The sequence below is a fragment of the Ascaphus truei genome, chromosome 14 (assembly GCF_040206685.1).
Source record: "Ascaphus truei isolate aAscTru1 chromosome 14, aAscTru1.hap1, whole genome shotgun sequence".
In the NCBI taxonomy this organism is placed as follows: Eukaryota; Metazoa; Chordata; class Amphibia; order Anura; family Ascaphidae; genus Ascaphus; species Ascaphus truei.
In genome coordinates, this window is record NC_134496.1 from 7,340,632 (window position 1) to 7,364,373 (window position 23,742).

The window sequence follows — 23,742 nt, forward strand, 5'->3', positions numbered from 1 at the left end:
GCGGGGACGTCTATATAACGAGTACAAGAAGTAAAAGCGGCAAGCGCCGAGCGCACAGCACGCTCTGCGCCAACGGGGACACAGCCTTACTCAGGGGTGCTCAACTCCAGTCCTCAAGCCCCCGTCCAACAGGTCAGGTTTTCAGGATATCCCAGCTTCAGCACAGGTCCGACTGAGCCTCTGATTGAACAAACTGCTGAAGCTGGGACTGATTGAGCTACCTATGAATATCTTGAAAACCTGACCTGTTGGAGGGTTCTGAGGACTGTATTGAGCACCCCTGGTCTAACCTATTCTTGTAAAGAAATTCTCTGTATCTTCCATCACAGTCTCCATATGTAATACTCTCCATATTGTCACTGCCCTTCCTGTAAAGAAGGGGTGGGCCCCCTGTCTGCTCTCCCCCCCCCCGGGGTGGGCCCCCTGTCTGCTCTCCCCCTCCCCCCCCCCACTGCTCACACCCCCCTCATCTTGTTTGTGGCGTTAAATTACACCGCTGGTTCATTTGACGTCACGTTGCCATGGCGATGCGTCGCCCAAGACAAGGTAAGGGGAGTTGCCGAGGCCTCGCGCGATCCTCGGCATTTACTGTAAATGCCTTGGTGAAGCGCGCGGGGCCTCTGTAACCGCTGCTCCCCCCTTGGAAAATCTAGCGTCCCCCCCAGTTTGCGCCCCTGCTGTTAATAACGCTTTCCTTTGCTGCTGGTGAAATCTCCTTCCCACTAGTCTCCAGGGATGAACCTGCGTCCTGCCGCGCTCCTCGGGACACTAAGTACCTCTGAAAGCTCCGTGTTCTGCTGTTCAATATATTCCTCGTTTCCGAAAGGAGATTGGATGTGCTGACCAGGCTGGTGGGTCTAGTGTTAAGGTTTCTGCATCTGCTGCCTCCGCTCTGCCTGTTGGGTATACATAGACGTATGGGGGTTATGTGTCCAGAGTGGCACATGGCCATTATGACGCTAAGGTAACGCGAAGAGAGCTTTGTGTCAGCTGTGCTGCGCTTGCCATGCAGACTGCCACCTGGTGCAGCGGTTATACAGGTGCAGAGGAGCTGCTGGGGTCCGTGTTATAATGGGATGTATCCGTTTGCCTCTGTAACGATTCGGAGGCAAACTGATGGGCTATATCCAGCATTTATCGCACATTGATGACTCCGTGACTGTGGGTTTGTATGTGGATGGAGAAGTTTGCACTTGTATATTGTTAATCATCATCAAGAGTGTGTCCATGTAATGTCTCTATTCTATTGTATCTTGCATGTCTCATACTTGTGTGTTTGTGTGTATATACTAAAGATACAACTTCATAATAACTGCAGGCTGCCTTTTGAAGAGACATCTCCCTATTAACCCAGTTGTACACCCAAAAGACCGCTTCCTACTATGCTCCCAGAATCCTCTCTTACAATGTATCTGCAGCTGTGCTGGACAGCAGAAGATGAGCATGTTTGTGCCCAGTGGATGGTGGGGGCTCTGCGATAGGGGACATTGGTATTCCTTATAGCAAACAAGAGATGATAGTCTCTCTTCACAAGAAGGCATAACCCCCTCTAACATGAACCCCAAGCTACCATGGAAACCGCACACTCTGCCTCCCCACATGCACACTCCCCTCTTTGTCCAACTATGAAATATGCTGTGTCTTTCTGCTTGGGGGGGAGGGGGGTGAAAGAAAGGACAGACAAATGGGGATGTAGGGGACCCTTCTGTAGACAAGTCCAGACAAGGCTCCCCCAACACAGGCAGACCACCACTACTTAAACTTGGGTCCAACACACACAGAGGAGACGGCAGCGGGCAGACACAGTAAGGGGAGCAGAGTTGGGTTAAAGCAGGTGAGCTTGCCAAAGGGAGACTGTATGCAAGTTATATACTGTATGCAAGTTATATACTGTATGTGAGGGAGGCTGTATGTATATGTTACACGTGAGCGAGGAAATATGCATGTCATATGTGAGGGAGGGTGTATGCATATACTATATAAGTGAGTGAGGCTGTATGCATGTAATATATACGTGTGCAAGGCTGTACAGTATGTAATATATGTGAGTAAGGCTTATAATAATAATAATGTATAAATGCTATATATATATTAGCATTATTAGAAATGTAAAATTTGAAAACAGCTCAGCTCAATTTATTCGAGGCATGTGCGTGAAGCTGCATAAAAATGTAGTACTGTATGTGAGTGAGTGCCTGTGTGATGTATATCAGCAAGTCTGAGGTTGTATGTGAGTGAGTGCCTGTGTGATGTATATCAGCAAGTCTGAGGTTGTATGTGAGTGAGTGCCTGTGTGATGTATATCAGCAAGTCTGAGGTTGTATGTTTGTATGTGAGTGAGTGCCTGTGTGATGTATATCAGCAAGTCTGAGGTTGTATGTGAGTGAGTGCCTGTGTGATGTATATCAGCAAGTCTGAGGTTGTATGTGAGTGAGTGCCTGTGTGATGTATATCAGCAAGTCTGAGGTTGTATGTTTGTATGTGAGTGAGTGCCTGTGTGATGTATATCAGCAAGTCTGAGGTTGTATGTTTGTATGTGAGTGAGTGCCTGTGTGATGTATATCAGCAAGTCTGAGGTTGTATGTTTGTTTGTATGTTAGTGAGTGATGGCCTGTGTGATGTATATCAGCAAGTCTGAGGTTGTACGTTTGTATGTGAGTGAGTGCGTGTGTGATGTATATCAGTAAGTCTGAGGTTGTATGTTTTTATGTGAGTGAGTGCGTGTGTGATGTATATCAGTAAGTCTGAGGTTGTACGTTTGTATGTGAGTGAGTGCGTGTGTGATGTATATCAGCAAGTCTGAGGTGGTATGTTTTTATGTGAGTGAGTGCGTGTGTGATGTATATCAGTAAGTCTGAGGTTGTATGTTTGTTTGTATGTGAGAGATGGCATATGTTTGTTTGTTTGTATGTGAGTGATGGCATATGTTTGTTTGTATGTGAGTGAGTGCCTGTGTGATGTATATCAGCAAGTCTGAGGTGGTATGTTTGTATGTGAGTGAGTGCGTGTGTGATGTATATCAGTAAGTCTGAGGTTGTATGTTTGTTTGTATGTGAATGATGACATATGTTTGTTTGTATGTGAGTGATGGCCTGTTTGATATATATCAGTAAGTCTGAGGTTGTATGTTTGTGAGTGAGAAAGTTTAATATATGTCTGTGAGTCTGAGGTTGTATGTAAGTGAATGAAAATATATATGATATGTCAGTACATCTGTGGCTGCTTGTGAGTGAGGGTGTGTAATCTATGTGAGCAAGTCTGAGGCTGTATGTAAATGAGTGAGCCTATGGTATGTATGTTAGTGAGTTGGAGGTTGAAAATGAGTGAGCCTATGTTATGTTTGTTAGTGAGTTGGAGGTTGAAAATGAGTGAGCCTATGGTATGTATGTTAGTGAGTTGGAGGTTGAAAATGAGTGAGCCTATGTTATGTTTGTTAGTGAGTTGGAGGTTGTAAATGAATGAGGCTGTGTGGTGTACGTGAGCCTGCGGCTGTATGTAAATGAGTGTGGCTTTGTGGTGTAGCCACGTCAGTGAATATTAAACTGTATGGAAGTGAGTGAGGCTGTGTAATGTATGTGTGAGAGTGAATCTGAGCTAGGGTGTTTGATGTACGTCTGTGAGTCTGAGGCTGTTTGTAAATAAGTGAGGATATGTAATGTATATCAGTTGTATGTAAGTGAGTGGAGCAGTTAGTGATTAATGCGCTTCAGCGCTGGATCCATGTCATTCAAATTATGAAATGATTCAGGAAGGTGTTGGGATTGGGTCTAGTGAGGTATATCATGGTGTAAAGTCCCCTGAAGGGCCAAATGATCCCTGAAGATAAGGCTGGTGGTGATGACCCCTGTCAGATCCTCATTGGAGTGGTCCCTGGATTCTCAGCATACAACAATGCAGAAATATAAAGTCAATGGTACTCACATACGCCCCAATCCTTGTGTCTTGGTTAGCGTGCAGCCAAGTATAGTTGCTGGTGTAATGAGAAAGAGAGAAAACTGGCACACAGCCAATGGAGCGGGTCACCAAAATACTGAATAAAAAATATTCCTTTATTGGTTCATATAAAAAATGGAGATAGACACCCTCCTACGCGTTTCGTGTATCAAATATACACTTTGTAATATTTTGGTGACCCACTCCATTGGCTGTGCGCCAGTTTTCTCTCTCTCTCAGTATGTAAGTGAGTGAGCTGTGCAATATGTCAGTGAGTGATTAATATGAATGAGTCTGTGTGATGTATGTCAGTGAGTCTGGAGTTGAGATTGAGCGAGGCTGTTTGGTGCATATCAGTGAGTTGTATGTAAGTGGAGTGTGTGTGTTTGAGGTTGTATGTGAGTGAGCATGTGTGTTTGTCAGTGAGTGTGAACTATGTGAGTAAGGGTGTTGTATGTACATCCACAAGTCAGTTGTATGCACGATTGTATGCAAGTGGGGCTGTGTAATATGTCCATGAGTGTGATGTATGTGAGTGAGTCTTTTCTGTATGTAAGTTGGTGAGGCTGTGTGCAGGTGGGTGAGGCTGTGTGTAGGTTGGTGAGGCTGTGTGCAGGTGGGTGAGGCTGTGTGTAGGTGGGTGAGTTTGCTTATAGGTGGGCGAGGCTGTGTGCAGGTGGGTGAGGCTGTGTATAGGTGGGATAGGCTGTGTGCAGGTGGGTGAGGCTGTGTATAGGTGGGTGAGGTTGCGTGTAGGTGGGTGAGGTTGCGTGTAGGTGGGTGAGGTTGCGTATAGGTGGATGAGGTTGCGTATAGCTGGATGAGGCTGTGCGTAGGTGGGTGAGGCTGTGCGTAGGTGGGTGAGGTTGTGCGTAGGTGGGTGAGGCTGTGTATAGGTGGGTGAGGCTGTGTATAGGTGGGTGAGGCTGTGTATAGGTGGGTGAGGCTGTGTGTGTGTGGGTGAGGCTGTGTGTAGGTGGGTGAGGCTGTGTGTGGGTGGGTGAGGCTGTGTGTAGGTGGGTGAGGCTGTGTGTAGGTGGGTGAGGCTGTGTGTGGGTGGGTGAGGCTGTGTGTGGGTGGGTGAGGCTGTGTGTGGGTGGGTGAGGCTGTGTGCGGGTGGGTGAGGCTGTGTGCAGGTGGGTGAGGCTGTGTGTAGGTGGGTGAGGCTGTGTGTTGGTGGGTGAGGCTGTGTGTAGGTGGGTGAGGCTGTGTGTAGGTGGGTGAGGTTGCGTTTAGGTGGGTGAGGCTGTGTGTAGGTGGGTGAGGCTGTGTGTAGGTGGGTGAGGCTGTGTGTAGGTGGGTGAGGCTGTGTGTTGGTGGGTGAGGCTGTGTGTTGGTGGGTGAGGCTGTGTGCAGGTGGGTGAGGCTGTGTGTAGGTGGGTGAGGTTGCGTTTAGGTGGGTGAGGCTGTGTGTATAGGTGGGTAAGGCTCTGTGTAGGTGGGTAAGGTTGCATATATGTGGGTGAGGCTGTGTGTATAGGTGGGTAAGGCTCTGTGTAGGTGGGTAAGGTTGCATATATGTGGGTGAGGCTGTGTGTATAGGTGGGTGAGGCTGTGTGTAGGTGGGTAAGGCTCTGTGTAGGTGGGTAAGGTTGCATATATGTGGGTGAAGCTGTGTGTATAGGTGGGTAAGGCTCTGTGTAGGTGGGTAAGGCTCTGTGTAGGTGGGTATGGTTGCATATATGTGGGTGAGGCTGTGTGTATAGGTGGGTAAGGCTCTGTGTAGGTGGGTATGGTTGCATATATGTGGGTGAGGCTGTGTGTATAGGTGGGTAAGGCTGTGTGTAGGTGGGTGAGGTTGCATATATGTGGGTGAGGCTGTGTGTATAGGTGGATGAGGCTGTGTGCAGGTATATTATATGGTTTATGTAAATATTCAGAGTGATATTCCATGTGCGTGAGTGAGGCTCTGTGTGTGTATTATGCTGTGTAAGAGTATGTAAGTAAAGCAGTATACAATAACAAGTGCTGCTGTTGAGTGAGGCTGTATAAAGCTATGTGCCCTAAAGTAGGGATACTCAAAGTGGGGCATATGTGAGTTAGGTTTTGGGAGGCTAAGCTTAATAATAATAATAGCATGTTCTTGTATAGTGCTGCTAGTTTTACATAGCGCTTTACAGAGACATTTTGCAGACACACGTCCCTGCCCCGCAGAGCTTACAATCTATGTGTTTGATGCCTGAGGCACAGGGAGATAAAATGATTTGCCCAAGGTCACAAGGAGCTGACACTGGGAATTGAACCAGGTTCCCCTGCTTCACACTCAGTGCCAGTCAGTGTCTGTACTCACTGAGCCGCTCCTTCTCCCAGGATCCCCTGCTTCACACTCAGTGCCAGTCAGTGTCTGTACTCACTGAGCCGCTCCTTCTCCCAGGATCCCCTGCTTCACACTCAGTGCCAGTCAGTGTCTGTACTCACTGAGCCGCTCCTTCTCCCAGGATCCCCTGCTTCACACTCAGTGCCAGTCAATGTCTTTACTCACTGAGCCGCTCCTTCTCCCAGGCTCCCCTGCTTCACACTCAGTGCCAGTCAGTGTCTTTACTCACTGAGCCGCTCCTTCTCCCAGGTTCCCCTGCTTCACACTCAGTGCCAGTCAGTGTCTTTACTCACTGAGCCGCTCCTTCTCCCAGGATCCCCTGCTTCACACTCAGTGCCAGTCAGTGTCTGTACTCACTGAGCCGCTCCTTCTCCCAGGATCCCCTGCTTCACACTCAGTGCCAGTCAGTGTCTGTACTCACTGAGCCGCTCCTTCTCCCAGGATCCCCTGCTTCACACTCAGTGCCAGTCAGTGTCTTTACTCACTGAGCCGCTCCTTCTCCCAGGATCCCCTGCTTCACACTCAGTGCCAGTCAGTGTCTTTACTCACTGAGCCGCTCCTTCTCCCAGGTTCCCCTGCTTCACACTCAGTGCCAGTCAGTGTCTGTACTCACTGAGCCGCTCCTTCTCCCAGGTTCCCCTGCTTCACACTCAGTGCCAGTCAGTGTCTTTACTCACTGAGCCGCTCCTTCTCCCAGGTTCCCCTGCTTCACACTCAGTGCCAGTCGGTGTCTGTACTCACTGAGCCGCTCCTTCTCCCAGGCTCCCCTGCTTCACACTCAGTGCCAGTCAGTGTCTGTACTCACTGAGCCGCTCCTTCAGCCACTTATTCTCCTCTGGTAGAGAAGGTGGTGACCAGCTGCATGTATGTAAATGAAACTACACTGTTTGAGGACACTGATGTACCACATGTGCCCCCCGTAACCCTGCTCCTCTCTCTTTCTGATTGCCTGTACATTAGGTGCAATGAGTGATGCTGGCGACACCCCTGACACGATGTTCATAAACTCCTCCAGCATGGATTGGCTAGACTCTTGTGTGCATGAAACATGGATGGAGAACGCTCTGCTGTCGTTATTTTACCTGCTGGGCCTGCTTCTGGGAGGCCTGGGGAACACCCTGGCCCTCTCCCTCTTTGTGCGGGACCGCCAGCCTCGCTCACCCTCTGACATCTTCCTCCTACACCTGGCACTTTCCGACCTCTTCCTGCTCCTCAGCTTGCCCACCCGGCTCTTCTACCACTTGTCGGGCAATCGCTGGCCCTTCGGTTCTATGCCCTGCCGCCTGGCTGGGTTTGTCTTCTATCTCAACATGTATGCCAGCCTCTACTTCCTGGCGGGGATAAGCATCGACAGGTACCTGGCTATCGTGCACCCACTAAGCTCTGTCAAGCTCCGCAGGCCTCTGCACGCTCATGTGGCTTGCGGCATCCTCTGGGCGATAGTCTCTCTTGCCACGGCACCGTTGCTCTTGGGCCGTGAGACATTGACAGAGGAAGGAGTTTGCCGGTTGCTGTACCGTGAGACCCCGTCTCTCCGAGCGCTGTCGTCACTCATTGCTGCGTTTGCCATCCCCTTCCTGGGCACAGTCACCTGTTATGGGCTCATTCTGAGGCGTCTCAGGCAAGGTGGTGACCGGAAGCCCAAGGAGCGGGCGGTAAAGATGGTGCTGCTGGTCCTTACACTATTCCTGGTCTGCTTTGTGCCTTACCACCTCAGCCGGGCACTCTACCACGTGCTCATGCCAGGGGGCGAGTTTGCGACCGCAGAGTCATCCTGTGACCTGCAGCGAGGGCTGGCACGGGCCAATCGCTTCACCTCTTGCCTCAGCACATTAAACGCGGCTCTGGATCCGCTGGTTTATTTCTTCGCGGTTAAGAAATTCCGGGAAACGCTGGCGCGGCTGCCATGCCGATGTAAGAGAGCTGGGAGAGGGAAAAGCCGGGAAGAGGGCAGGACAGAGAGCAGCTCATTGAGTGCCAAGACGGAGGTGTGAGAGTCCGGCGAAATGAGACGGTGAAGCCGGGAAAGGCCAGGAGCAAGCGTTGGGTAACATTGGTGCAGGAGGTAGCAATGAAGGCCCTTTCTGGTGACCACAGCCTGTTTTCTGAGCATCGGACACGGACTTGATTACAAACCCCTGATCTTACACACTCCTTCATTCTGACGTTTGCATCTTCTCCAATGATCTCCACGTCTCTGGAGCAGCACAACGGAGCTGCTGAAATGAATAAAACACTTTAATAAACATGTTGTGAGTTTATCCTTCCTGCTCCGACGTACACAGGAGGGTAACAAGCAGGGCTGAGATAAACAGAGCCTGGAACATTCAGGACCAGTTATGGTGCAAGCGGAGATGTGCAAAACCTATCCCAGTCGGGGATAGTCTCCATTATAAACAAGGAGAGTTGGGCCGTCTGATAATGAAGTCTACAAAACGCTAATGGTCTCATATGTACAACTTCCAATTCCCTAATGATCACGTATTTAGGGCCATATGTACTAAGCCGTCTTTGACCATAAGGCAGCTCCCGACGCTGGATGCCCACTGACTTGAATGGGGTATTAAGTGACTTCCAGCGCTGGAAGGTGTCTTATGGTAGAACACTGCTTTTTAAAGATGGCATATTGTTACCCCTACTGTCACTTGGTATATGTATTTTGTGTTAACTTTATATACTATATAAGCACAGTTTTATTTCCTTAATATAAGCCTGGGGCGGCCAACTTAGTCCTCAAGGGCCACCAACAGGTCAGGTTTTAGATATATCCCTGCTTCAGCACAGGTGGCTCAGTCATTGACTGAGCCACAGATTGAGCCACCTGTGTGTAACGCCTGTATGCCCGCAGACCTGGCCAGTCCCCAGTACTGAGGTGGGTAAGGGTTATAACATGCACCCACAGCAGAGAGGGCGTGCCCGGAGTGTGGTAGTGCGTAGCCGGTCCTGTTGAGAAACGGTTAGCAGATACTTGCAATGTCCAGGGTATGAGAGTTTGGATAGTAATGTCCGTGTGCCAGAGTTCAGGGGTAATAGAGAGCAGCGTAATCAAGTCCATAAGCCAGGGTTCGAGGATAGGAGAAGGCAGCGTAAACGTATCCGAATGCAGGGTCCAAGGGCAGGAGAAAGCAGGGTAATCCAATACAAAGCAGAGTTCAAGCCAGGGAGATCCAAAGGTAAACAGGGACAGGAACCAGCGCTGAAAGAGACAGGAGAGCCAAGCATAGAGACTGCACACACAGGGGTCACAAGAAGCTATGCAGAGCAATGAGTGAGAGGACAGACAGGGGTTATAAAGGAGGGAGCACCAATGGGAGAGAGAGGAGGAGCAGAGGGTAAAGTGAGGGGTTGCAGGGATAGGTCAGAAGGAGTGAGGGAGGAGACAGGTAGATCAGACAGGGATATAGCTTGCACACTATGGGGGGCGGAACCAGAACTCAGGGAAGACCTACAAGTGCAGCGTGTGCACGCGCCTTCTGTGTGCACGCGCCTTCTGGATGCGCGCGCACAGTGTGTGCCAGGGAGCGTGAGGAGCGTCGCGCCGCGGGGGCGCTCGCCACGGACGGCGAGGGGACAGGAGGCGCAGCTGAAGGAGGTAACGTAATGGGATAGGGAATAGAGAGGCGAGCGCTGAGTGCCGCGGGAGGATCGGGAGTGCGGGGAACGCGCGTGACAGCTGGACGTGCGTCCGGACAGGGCGCAGAGGAACGGGTGCGGGAGGAGGGAGAGATGAACGAGGAGGCAGAGGAAAAGGGCCAGAGGCAGGGAGAACAGGGGTGACGGGGACACATTGGGAAGCAGGAATCCCCTGAACCGTCACACTGTGCTGAAGCAGGGATATCTCTAAAACCTGGCCTGTTAGTGGCCCTTGAGGATTGACCACTCTTTATATAGGAACATTGCTTATATCAGATCACATTGGAAGATTGGAAGCTGTTTGGGGGGGGCTCCTTTGCTTGACTTTTATGTAGTAGTTGCGAGTATCTCTCTTTGTATTACCATTGCCTGTATTATTTCTTGTACATTATGTGTGTGGGGAAAACAAGAAAAAACACAAAAGCGCACCAAGATGAGAGATAGATATTGTATTAGCAACAAATAATAAAATTAGTAACTTACATATAAAATTTCTTTAATAATCCCCGATCTGGTGTCTATCACAGGAGTAGGGCATCACATAGGAAATATGAAGGGTAATCTCAGATGAGACATCGCCTGAAGAAGTTTACTTAGGTAAACGAAACGCGTCGCGACTGTTGTGGCTGGCGGTTTTATTACCCACCATCAGTACACACTCAAGTGTACCGTTCCTGCTTTTTTCCGATCGTTTTTATGCTATCAAAAACGGACAGGCATCCTAAGGACACCTATTGAAGGCCCCGGTTCCTGCACATGTGTGCTACACTCTGCACCACGCTACCACACGTGGAGGACAGGAGAGGAAACAGAGACAGCCCCAGCGCGCGGGTCTGATCTCTCAGAACTGAGATTACCCTTCATATTTCCTATGTGATGCCCTACTCCTGTGATAGACACCAGATCGGGGATTATTAAAGAAATTTTATATGTAAGTTACTAATTTTATTATTTGTTGCTAATACAATATCTATCTCTCATCTTGGTGCGCTTTTGTGTTTTTTCTTGTTTTGCTGATATTGGTATCACCATCGGGGTTCCGGTGGAGACCACATTTGGAGGTGGGGGAGACACCTCATAAACACAGAAGCAGCAAGAGAACTGAGAGGGACCAACAATCCAAGCTTAAAGAGCCAGAGCGCGGACTGAACTTTTCATTATGTGTGTGGGGCACTGTGTAGATGGTGGTACTATATAAATATAAATACAATTGATATGTTTCTGTATTTTGTTACTTTCCTAGTTTAAAAAATAAATAGGTATTCTTATCTGGAGGAGTTATTGCAAAAAGAAAATATTTGTGTTAGATGCCATCTTTACTAACGGGTGCTGAAATGCCAGAAAAACACTATACACGGCATAAATAATATGTTGTACCAGTTCCCTTATGGTAGACCTGGCACTGCACTGTTTTTGACCACAATAGAAAAAGGGATTACACCCCGGGTATGAATGTAGGAAAACGTTACACGTTAAAGAACTTGCTTTATTGTGCACACATGTTGTAAACATACCAAGCTCTCGGACCTGCTATAACTTTAACCGTCCAACTGTAAGACTCGGTCCCCATGGGGCATCTTTTACTTCCATTACTTGTGGCCTGAGACTCAATTTCCTAACTTGTGAACATCGACATATCTGTACTCCCACGTTGCCCCATGTAACTGCCTCCCTGAGGGTAATTCCTGCGCAGGCGGAAGGTCATCTCCAAATTTGGATAGACTGTTGAAAGCGCCGGGGCAGCCAAGGGTGGAGAGCCCTAACTGGAACGTCAGGCTTGGTCACTCGTACTACACTCAACTGGGTCACTCCCTAACTACTGGGCCTTGTGGCCCTTCTCTGTCTTGGGGTTGGGTGCTGAACTGGGTTCTATACTTTGTCTTGCTGCTAACAAGCAACTGTTACACCAACCGTGGGAACTGTTCAAATATCACCTCTATGCTGACGATACACAAATTTACTTCTCAACCCCTGACCTTACAGCTGCTGTTCAGACCAAAGTTTCTGAATGTCTCTCTGCGATATCATCCTGGATGGCCCTCTGCCGCCTTAAACTTAACAGCTCCTCATACTTCCTCCGAAACCTGGCCCTACTACCTTCTTCCACATTACTGTTGGAAGTACCATCATTCACCCAGTAGCCCAAGCACGCTGCCTAGGGGTCACACTCGACTCCTCTCTCACATTCAAAAAGTAGCTAAAATATTCCTCCGTAATATTACTAAGATTCGCCCTTTCCTCTGTTACTCGACTGCTAAAAGTCTACTCAGGCCCTCATTCTCTCCCGTCTCGACTACTGTAACCTTCTACTGTCCGGCCTTCCTGCCTCTCACCTGTCTCCCATACAATCTATCCTAAATGCTGCTGCCAGAATCACTCTACTCTTTCCTAGATCTGTCTCAGCATCTCCCCTCCTGAAATCACTCTCCTGGCTTCCGATCAAATCCCGCATCTCACACTCCATTCTTCTCCTCACTTTTAAAGCTTTACACACTTCTGCCCCTCCTTACGTCTCTGCCCTAATTTCTCGTTATGCACCATCCCGACTCTTGCGTTCTGCTCAAGGATGTCTTCTTTCTACCCCCTTTGTATCTAAAGCCCTCTCATGCCTTAAACCTTTCTCACTGACTGCCCCACACCTCTGGAATACCCTTCCCCTCAGTACCCGACTAGCACCCTCTCTATCCACATTTAAGACCCATCTTAAAACACACCTCCTTTACAAAGCATACGAGTAGCTCTGTGACTAATACTTTATATCTCATACATAAACCTGAGCCCCCTGCAGACGCACTTACCAGATCACCCTCCTACTATCTCTGTACATTCTTCCAACTTACCGATTAGATTGTAAGCTCTTCGGAGCAGGGACTCATTTTACTAAATGTTACTTTTATGTCTGAAGCGCTTCTCCCCATTATGTGTTATTTATATGATAGACACGTGTATTACTGCTGTGAAGCGCTATATAAATAAAGACATAGAAACACATCATGATACAGCGATATAGCAGGATCCAGGCTTATTATACTCACGAAAAGCTTTCATATTGTAGAGCAAGTTACAATCCCCTCACACTTCCCACTGACGGCCTAGGACGTTTGGTTGCGGCAAAGTCACCACCGGCGTCTAGCCGCCACTCACCTCACAGCAGGGACATCTAACCGCTGCCCGCTTCGCCGTCAAGGTAAGCCCTTAGCCTAAAAGCACCATCACAAACAAAGAAGCACAAACTGAATAAATACACCAAATGAGTGTCAAAGCAAATGCTAGTGCTGCCCCCCAGTGCTGCCCCCCAGTGCTGCCTAAATAAAGGGTCTTTAGTACCGCAAAACCAGTGATCACAAAAATAAAGGTGCAATTGAGTGAATGTAAACAGTTAAAATAAAAATAGTGTGTGCCTTGCTAAAAAGTGAAATAAAGCGCTCACAGGGGATGTGGTGGTTGAAAAAAACAATAACAGTGGTCAATGTTGGTCAATATCCGCAAACCACGTGTCTCCTCAAAAGATGGACATGAGGAAAGACCTAGCATAAGAACGTTTTAATGCACAGTGACAGACCTGGGAGAGTACAAATGGCACTCACAACATGGATCTTGTGGTTTCCCTGGCTGTCGGCGTGGGAACTTCCGTATATCTGTGCGCGCACGCAGTACGGTGTCCCACTGGAGTCAGGCAGGCAGTTACGGAATCCTTAGGGTCAAAAAAACTTCGCGTTTCGTCTGTCTTTAGTCGATGGCTTCCTCTGCGGTTCTACCAACATGGCCCTCAGTTGTGAATTTATAGACCTGATTGTCCACTAAACAGCGCCAAAAGAGTCCTTCAAACAGCTCACATCAATTTCCTAAACAATACAATATTAAAATGCATATTAGCCTAAAAAACTCTGACCCTAAAAACCTTATCCCGACCCCCTTACCCTAAAAACCTCTTACCCCGATGCTAATTACCTACCTTGGGGCTGAAACAGCCAGTGGCTGCGGTAGCAGCTAAAAGTCTGCGGCGAAATGGCCTAATTTACGCCAGCAATGCACTGAATTCCCTTCTGGCAGAAAAATGCTCTTATCCTCTCCCGTCTGGATTACTGTAACGTACCGCTAACAGGTCTCCCTGTTTCACATCTTTCTCCTTTATAATCTATCCAAAAATCTGCTGCTAGAATAATTTCACGTTCTCCCAAAGCAGTTTCTGCTCATCTCCTCCTTAAATTCCTCTCCTGGCTTCCCATCAAGTTTCACATCACCCACAAAATTCTCCTCCTTACCTTCAAGGCTTTACACCAGGGGTGGGCAACTCCAGTCCTCAAGGGCCAACAACAGGTCAGGTTTTAAGAATATCCCTGCTTCAGCACAGGTGGCTCAGTCAAGACAGTCATATCTTTAAAACCTTACCTGTTAGTGGCCCTCGGGAACTGGAGTTTCCCACCCCTGCTTTACACTCATATGCTCCTCCATACATATTGTCTTTGATCTCTCACTGTGCCCCTGCTCATCTCCTGCTCTCTACCCATAACTGTCTCCTCTCCACACTTTCACTTCTACTGCTCTCTCTCCTTAAACCTTTTCCCCTCACTGCCCCTTACCTGTAGAACTCCTTCACCCTCGGTATACACCAAGCACCTTCTCTCCCCACCTTTAATCAAACCTTAAAACTCACCTCCTAAATGAAGCATTTCAAAAGCCTGTCCGACACCCAGTCGCTTCTACCCACCATCGTGGCCAAGCACTGCCATCTACTGCACGTATTCCCTCACCTGCTGTGTCTGTAACTCTCCCAACATACCACTTAAGATTGTAAGCTCTCCGGGGCAGGGATTTCCCTTCCTACTGTCTGATTGTGGTTGTTGCGCTTATTGTATTATAATTTGCGTGACCAGATTTTCAAAAGTAGAAACTTGGACACATTAAAAAATGATTTACAAAAAAAAATATGACATCGCTTAAAATAAATATTATAATGGCATTTGTCTACCCGTGTCCCCATTTATGCTGCATTATTGATTTCTCGAGTGCAGCAAAGTGACAGTTTGGCTTATAGTAATAAATCATTGAATTAGTTTACCAATATATTTCAAATGCTCAGTCTTTGATATGATCGATCACATACAAACATGCAGGATCCGGGTTGTACAGTTTTAAGGGAGTCAAATAAGGGAAAAGCTAAAAACAAGGACCTTTGAACGGTTTTGAGAAAATTGTCAGGACGCTGAGGGATGTTTAATGAAAATCTTGGACTGTCTCGGATAAACCGGGACATACTGTATGGTCACCCTAATTATAATTCCCTGTATTGTCACTTTTGTAAAGGGATGAGTACACTGGGGTGCAATATAAATTTATGTACAGTATATCTTTATTTACAGAGCGCCATCTATGTACACAGCTCTTTAGAGCAGTAATACTTATTCATTTATTAATAAAAATGTTTTACCTGGAAGTAATAGTGAGAGTTACCTCTCGTTCTCACGCATGTCCTGGGCACAGAGTTATGATGACAAATACATGGTTACAATGAGTGAAAAGGGTTACACATTATATACAAGACATTGCATGCACTGTTAGAGATAATATATATTATAGGCGTATGTAACCGTTACAGACCAGATTACAGTGTGAGACAGCATTAGTTTTGAAAAACCTTAGACTGGTGGCGGCTGTGAGTCTCCGATAGATCACACGGGACATAATATAACACAGGAGTGCGCAAACTCTTCTCCCTGCCTGCTCGGCTCCAGCATCAATTGATGCCAGGTTGCCACTTAAGGTAAGTAAAGTTACAGAGGCCTTGCACGATCCCCAGCATATGAGAGACACGCGCCATCCTCCCACCCCGAACCCCCAGGTAGAACACATAATGGGAATAATCGCTTCAGATATAAAAATAACATTAGGATAAATACAGATATACAACACAAGACAAGCCTCAGTGCTACATCCAATATGACAAATTATATAGTTGTGTGTGTAACGGTTACCCATGTACTGTGTAACCATAATACCCTACGCCATTATTCATGTACTGTGTAATCATTGTACCCTACCCCCTATTCATGCTTTGGCAATACTGTAATGTTCTTTCGCCATGCCAATAAAGCTTGATTTGATTTGTATATCTTCTCGTAAGCAAGGGTCATTTAGTTAAAGTCTTTGGCTAAAGTGTTTTAAGCTTGTAACCACGCAAAGGTATCCCCTTTTCTACAAGCCCTATCACTACCTGCAAACGCTCGCCTCACATCTGTAATGGAGGGAGAAATGTCTCAATAGGCCGATCATTCACAGGTATATAACAAGCAGGCCCGTACCAAGGCAGTAAGCAGGTAAAGCACAGCCTAAGGCTGCGGTCCCAGTCACTGCCACAGCGCACGGCTCGGCGTGCGCTGTGCGTGTAAGCACCGCCCCTCAATGCTGCCAGAATCACTCTACTCTTTCCTAGATCTGTCTCAGCATTTCCCCTCCTGGCTTCCGATCAAATCCCGCATCTCACACTCCATTCTTCTCCTCACTTCTAAAACTTTACTCTTCTGCCCCTCCTTACATCTCAGCCCTAATTTCTCGCTATGCACCATCCAGACTCTTGCGTTCTTCTCAAGGATGTCTTCTTTCTACCTCCTTTGTATCTAAAGCCCTCTCCCGCCTTAAACCTTTCTCACTGACTGCCCCACACCTCTGGAATGCCCTTCCCCTCAGTACCCGACTAGCACCCTCTCTATCCACCTTTAAGACACACTTGCTTAAAGAAGCATATGAATAGCACTGTGGATATTCTGAACACGATACATAAAGCTTGGCCCCCTGCAGACGCACTTACCAGAACTCCCTCCTACTGTCTCTGTACGTTCTCCCTACCTACCAATTAGACTGTAAGCTCCTCGGGGCAGGGACTCCTCTTCCTTAATGTTACTTCTATGTCTAAAGCACTTATTCCCATGATCTGTTATTTATATTATCTGTTATTTATTTTATTACCACATGTATTACTACTGTGAAGCACTATGTACATTAATGGTGCTATATAAATAAAGACATACAATACAATACAATGAGAAGGGCCAGTACGCACCGTCACGCTGAAGGTGCAGCAAGATTTTTTAAACTCAATGAAATTGAGTTTAAAACTTGCGACGGCTGGGTGGCCACGCCCCCACCGGCAGTACACCCAATGAGGGCGAACCTGACGCGTGACGTGATGGCCACACCCCCGCAAATCCCAGACCATGCCCCCTCCCGTCACAAGCTCCCTCTCTCCCTGTCAGACCGCGGTTAGCGCTGTGCACGCGCCGCCCCCCGCCTGGCCCGCGTCACAATTATGACTGGGACCACAGCCTAAGAGCAGCATGCCTCAGGGGGTGGCAAAATGGAGAGGAAAAGTGGTTAAGGAGCAAGTGTGCAACCCCCCTCCCCCCCAAGAAAAATAGTTCCCCCCAAGGTGGGAAGCAGGGGGTCTTCAGCACTGAATCATGTTCATTTCAGCTCCCGAGAACCGCTGCTTCCCGAGGGGTGCTGGTATCTCCTGCAAGTTTAAAGCCCCAGTCACACTGCAATTAACATGGTTCAGCTCCGAAGACCCCCTGCCTCCCACTTATGGGGGAAAGGAGATAGCAGGTCTTGTTAGGCAAGTCCCCTCTATTTAAATAAAAGTGGGATGGGTGAGCAAAAACCAGGGAAGGGGCCACACACGGTGTGTGCTTGTGAATACAGACATACATACAAACAGGGTTCACCATGTGCACAGACACAACAAACCGTTTTGAAATGAACACAGTGTGCGCGGGTCATTATTTCAACAAACTTTATTGACATGAAGTGTGCGCGGGTCATTATTTCAACAAACTTTATTGACATGAAGTGTGCGCGGGTCATTATTTCAACAAACTTTATTGACATGAAGTGTGCGCGGGTCATTATTTCAACAAACTTTATTTCGCGCGAACACAAAGCCGTTGCATTGCCGGACATCCAATAGGAAAGCCGGGCGCCTCAACAAGCATTATTAACTCCAGAACACAAGCGCTCGGCAGTGACGTCGCGGAGCGCCGTGCGTGTCACGGAACCCGGAAGTGGAGCCGAGCGGACATGGCTGATGGCCGGCAGTTGCAGGAATACGTGGCGCAGAACAAGGCTGGGAGCGGCGGCGCGGCCTCCAGGGAGTGCCCGTCCTCCGGGGAGCAGACGGGCTGGCGGGAGTGGCTGGGCCGAGCTCTCCCTCCCAGCAGCGGCCTGTCCTGGTCCTGGAGCCCCGTGGAATCGGACCCTCTCCTGCCCGGGATGTCCGGGACGCAGCGGCTGATGGCTGCCGGGGTGTGCGTGGCGCTGGCGGCTCTGTGCTTCGGTTTAGCCGGGCTGTACGTGCCGCTGCTGCTGCTTCGGGCCCGGAAGTTCGCTATGCTCTGGTCGCTGGGCTCCGTGCTGGGCCTGGCCGCCGCGGCTTTGCTGCGGGGTCCGTGTCGCATGATGCGGGAACTTGACCCGTGGACGCTGATGTACGTGGCCGCGGTGGGTGGGACGCTGTACGCGGCCCTGGGGATCCGCAGCACCGGGCTCACAGTGCTGGGGGCATCCGCGCAGGTGGTGGCAGCCGCCGGGCTCCTCCTGGGGATGTTGCCAGGGGGACCGGCGGGGAGACGGTACATCACCGGCCTGTGCGGGAGCATGATGCGGAAAGGAGTGTCCAAGGCCTTGCCTGTGTGAGGGAGCTGGATCCGAGGACTTTGCCTTGTGTTCAGAACCGGGATTGCCTTAAACCCACAGCCTGCTTATGGCTGATCAGACATTGAGGAAGCTGTATGATGAACCTCCCAAGTGGAAGTGAAGTATGGCTGTGGCTTGATCTCAGTTCATCTCTAGAGATGGTCCTATTGGATTAGTAGTGGCTGAAGATCTGAAGCAAGACTTTGATCGTGAACCTTGGACTTCAATATGATTCACCCCAACCAGTGCCTGATTCATTTATCCAGCCTGCCCATGTCCGGAGGTTGACCTGGAATCCATGACCTAGCCTGGCACCTTTTTTTTTTTTTTAAACCTGGACCAGCACTTTATACCTGTTTTAAATTGGGCACCTTAATGAGCAGCTCCTGGGTACTGGATCCTGTCCTTGATCATATCTAGTTACACATTGATGCTACTGACTTCATAGCTATGTGCCTGTTGAATGTTGCTCTTCCGCAGCATAAATTGCCTCTAGTACTCAAATATTGTTTGTATAAATCCATCAAAAATCCATTACAATGTCTTCTGGCTCCCACATCTGTATTGCTCTAATTTGAGTCATGGGGTCATGTCTATTAAGCACGGTTGAAGATACAAGACGTGGGATTCAGAGCAGCTTTTGCCAGTGGTTTAGCTTGGTGTGCACAAGCTTTATTAGGATCCTTTCTCCTCCCTTTGCCTCCCCCCCCCCCCCAGTATCAAAAGATTAGAGCTTATCTGGCGTGGTATAGTAGATTCGCAATGGTTGCTCTAGTGTTGGTATTTATCCTGGTGGGTCCATAGGTAGTAATCTTGGATACATTAAAAGACTTGAACATTTTACTATAGTATTTATAACATCTGTATTACAAGTGAGCATGTGTCAAAAATGGCACTTAGCTGCTGAAGCAACTATTATGAAATTAGCAGCACAATCTGAGGGGCACATCAAGGTCCCGTGTGGGCCACAGATGGAGCCCTGGATAAAAGGTATTGTTAAAAGGAGTCACTTTTAAATTGATTTATGTAGTAAGCCACAATTAGAAGCCAATATATTAAGTCACTGTATCCGAGGTTGGGGAGAGATTCCTTGGGTTTGATTACAGGATAACGATACAATAAATGGTGGAGATATCATCATTTGTATCTTTTAGTTTTGCTGAAAAGGGCTTAAAAATAAACATGGTGAAGGTATCTTGAACATTGTCTTCGCTGTGAATGTTTTTAGTATAGTTTTCTAATAAAATAGTTTTGGATCAGCTGTGTCTGGCGTACTGTAATAACATGTTGATGGGATAGCAATAACATACATGATGGCATGTTCACACACAAAGGAATATGGGCACATCTACAAAGAATCAACCTTTCACTAATTATGTACAGCTTCGGCACTTCAACTAGTTCTCCAAAAGGGCCAGATCAGGATCCACTAGGTGTAGAGGGGCTTATCGTAATGTCAATTTAAATACTTAAATGATTATATTTCAACCATTTGCAGGCATTTAACGTCGGTACTATATATATCCCAAAACTGTGTGTGTGTGTGTGATGCACTTGGCTGCCTAAGCAACTAGTAGGAAATTAGCAGGAGCCGAGTCAAAGGGCCATATTTGGGCCGCCAGTTGAAGCACCCTTTTTCTTTCTATTTCCAAACCCACAGCGCTGACCTTATTTCTGAGAAACTTCCAATTTCACTTTTCTATATCTCCCCGTCATACCTTGTTCCAGCACTTCCTGGTTTCATGCTGCTGCCTTCAACCCATCACCCCCCCCCCCCCCCCCCCCATTGGGTGCTGCTCCCCCTTGTCTCTTCGTTCAGTACTACCCTCTTCTTCCTCTGTCATTCTGTCCTTTCCGAGTTTGGCTCTGCAGCACTGTTTTTCCACAGCAGATATATTGCCTACTCTTTCTAAAACACTAATACCTGAACCCCAGTGTTCAATGAATGGAGATCTGTTATAAATCTGTCACACTGCCACTACTTTAATTAAAACCCTTCAACCACTGATCTAATTCATATAACGGTGTGATTTATAAAAGTAGGAAGCCATTATTATTATTATTTTGTACTGGTACTTTTATCAATAATGGTTTTAACATAAAGCGCCTCTACATGGAACGGTTCCCAGCTAGAGGAAACATTGTGAAGGAATTCAAAAGTATTTGGGATAAACAACGTGGCAAGAGACAGGATTTCCAGTAATGAGAAGGGGTAGTCAAAGTGGTCCAAAGTGTCAAACAATGTAGTCCCAGGTAATCCAAATGCATAGTACTGCACTAACACTGGTATTATACAGGCAAACCCAGCTATACAAACCTTCACTTTACAGACACTCGCGAGTACGGACATATTTACAATAGCACCATTCCCCCGTGTCCGTACGCTCGCTTCGCAAGTGCGGACAATTCAGCTCTACAGACCGCAGTAGTTGTGTGACGTGCCGATTCCCCTCGCCCAATTGGAAAACTGCAGCTCGTGTATGCGCCTGTGAGTAGGACATAGGCACGTTCTGAACAGCAAGACCGGCTCCCTACCTCTACCCAAGTGGAAAAAAGGTAGTGCCTCACTTTAAGTACATTTTCGCTTTACATACACACTCTGGACCCATTGCGTACGTTAATGCGGGGTATGCCTGTAGACAGGTCCTCAGTCTATGGTGGGAATCTATTACTTTTTTATGAATATGGCTAAGCAAAGTTGTTTAAATTCACTTGAACATTAAAAAAAGTGTAAAATGACCCAAATTGACAAGTTGAAGCGAAATTCAAAACGGTTTTCAAATTTTACCAGAGAACAATAACCTGGAATATGGGTGTGGTAGCGAGTGCCTATTTAGTTGAGTATCTACTTACTTGTATACCACCCAAAATCAATATACTACACGTGGAGCGATGCCTGAGAAATAATTATATTTGCATATTTAAATTGTATAGTGTTTTTGGAGGTGTATAAATCCATCGGCGCTCTGCTACAGAGTACAGGCGCCACTTTTCGAAGTCTGAAATCCAGGCCAGGTTCTCACATCTCTAAATATCCAAAGCAAATCCGCCCATTTCACAACAGATGTATTCAAAGGAGTCGCTTCCCATTAAGATATTTTTTTCAGGATAAGGCAATTTGGAGGAGATGCAATAGTTCACTGTTTCTGCTACTCATGGAAGGGAAACTAAAGGCTTTTGGGTAGGGGAGGAAATGTGTAGTTGCGGAAATCTCTTACAAGTTACTGGGATTGTATGCATATTCCCAGCAGGTGTTAAGTGGGTGATATTACACAAAGGGATTCACACAAGTCAGAATGAAACAAAGCCCTTTAGCGATCAAATGATTGCAACACACCCTGCCCCGACTTCCAAGATCAGCCAGAACCGCAAAGCGCAACAGACAGATGGGACCCCCTCCCATGCTCAACAGGGTCTCAGCTCCCCTTCCCCCCAAAATACATTTCTGTGCTGACAGACCTGCAATGCATTGGGCCAAGTGCATGCTGAGCGCGACCAAACACAACGAGGTTTATGCTCATGTGGACGGGGCACGCAAGTGCGCGTCGGCACGGCTGGTTTTTCGCAAGCCCACGTTTTTGTCTGTCTCCCTATGTCCAGGTCATGTGAGCGGTTTGCCCTCAGTTCTGTGATGTCATCGGCCACGCCTCCCCATCGCGAGGATCTGTAGTCCACAGATTGCTTGGCTGACAGGTGCGTGCGTGGGCCATGCGCTCCGTCGCACGCCTTCACCATGGACTCAGTCACTCGGTCTCTGCCAGAGTTAGCTTATTATAAATACATAAGGGAGGCCTATTGTGTCCATTCCAGTTTTCAAATGTGCGCGAGAGAGAGAGTGTTCCTTATTACCTGTTCTGAACCTCACACACAATTAGCATTGACTCGGTTGATTGATGTTTGCTAGTAGAATGACATTGGACATCCGCCACTTGACGAGCAAAAGATTCTGGGAATAGGGCTATAGCAAGGGTCTCAAACTCAGTTCTCAATGGCCACCAGTAGGCCAGTTTTATGGATACCCCTGCTTCAGCACAGGTGACTCAATCAGTGGCTCAGTCTTTGGCTGGGATATCTGTAAAAGCCGGCCTGTTGGTGGTGTCCCTGGAGGACAGTGTGAGACCCCTGCTCTATACAATCAGCTTCAGAATATTAACAGTGGTGGGTGCATGACCCATCATCTGTTTATATCTCACGGGGTAGTCCCAGGTCGCAGTGTCACTATCTCACGGGGTAGTCCCAGGACGCGGTGTCACTATCTCATTGGTTAGTCCCAGGACGCGGTGTCACTATCTCATTGGTTAGTCCCAGGAAGCGGTGTCACTATCTTACGGGGTAGGCCCAGGACGCAGTGTCACTATCTCACGGGGTAGTCCCAGGACGCAGTGTCACTATCTCACGGGGTAGTCCCAGGACGCGGTGTCACTATCTCACGGGGTAGTCCCAGGACGCGGTGTTACTATCTCACGGGGTAGGCCCAGGACGCAGTGTCACTATCTCACGGGGTAGTCCCAGGACGCGGTGTCACTATCTCATTGGTTAGTCCCAGGACGCGGTGTCACTATCTCACGGGGTAGTCCCAGGACGCGGTGTCACTATCTCATTGGTTAGTCCCAGGACGCGGTGTCACTTTCTCACGGGGTAGTCCCAGGACGCGGTGTCACTATCTCACGGGGTAGTCCCAGGACGCGGTGTCACTATCTCACGGGGTAGTCCCAGGACGCGGTGTCACTATCTCACGGGGTAGTCCCAGGACGCGGTGTCACTATCTCACGGGGTAGTCCCAGGACGCGGTGTCACTATCTCATTGGTTAGTCCCAGGACGCGGTGTCACTATCTCACGGGGTAGTCCCAGGACGCGGTGTTACTATCTCACGGGGTAGTCCCAGGACGCGGTGTCACTATCTCACGGGGTAGTCCCAGGACGCGGTGTCACTATCTCACGGGGTAGTCCCAGGAAGCGGTGTCACTATCTCACGGGTAGTCCCAGGACGCGGTGTCACTATCTCACGGGGTAGTCCCAGGACGCGGTGTCACTATCTCACGGGGTAGTCCCAGGACGCGGTGTCACTATCTCACGGGGTAGTCCCAGGACGCGGTGTCACTATCTCACGGGGTAGTCCCAGGAAGCGGTGTCACTATCTCACGGGGTAGTCCCAGGACGCGGTGTTACT

The 23,742-nt window shown here is 48.3% G+C and overlaps 2 protein-coding genes across 2 annotated transcripts; both read left to right on the forward strand.

Annotated features, from left to right (window-relative positions):
• The first annotated feature begins 1,730 nt into the window (after positions 1 to 1,730).
• GPR17 (G protein-coupled receptor 17) lies at positions 1,731 to 8,980 on the forward strand. Its single transcript, XM_075569633.1, has 2 exons — positions 1,731 to 1,834; positions 7,211 to 8,980. The coding sequence occupies exon 2, from the start codon at positions 7,216 to 7,218 to the stop codon at positions 8,242 to 8,244; it is 1,029 nt and encodes a 342-aa protein (XP_075425748.1). The 5' UTR covers positions 1,731 to 1,834; positions 7,211 to 7,215; the 3' UTR covers positions 8,245 to 8,980.
• Positions 8,981 to 17,808: 8,828 nt separating this feature from the next.
• On the forward strand, positions 17,809 to 19,830 carry SFT2D3 (SFT2 domain containing 3). The gene has a single exon (XM_075569634.1). The coding sequence runs from the start codon at positions 17,957 to 17,959 to the stop codon at positions 18,569 to 18,571; it is 615 nt and encodes a 204-aa protein (XP_075425749.1). The 5' UTR covers positions 17,809 to 17,956; the 3' UTR covers positions 18,572 to 19,830.
• Positions 19,831 to 23,742: the final 3,912 nt, after the last annotated feature.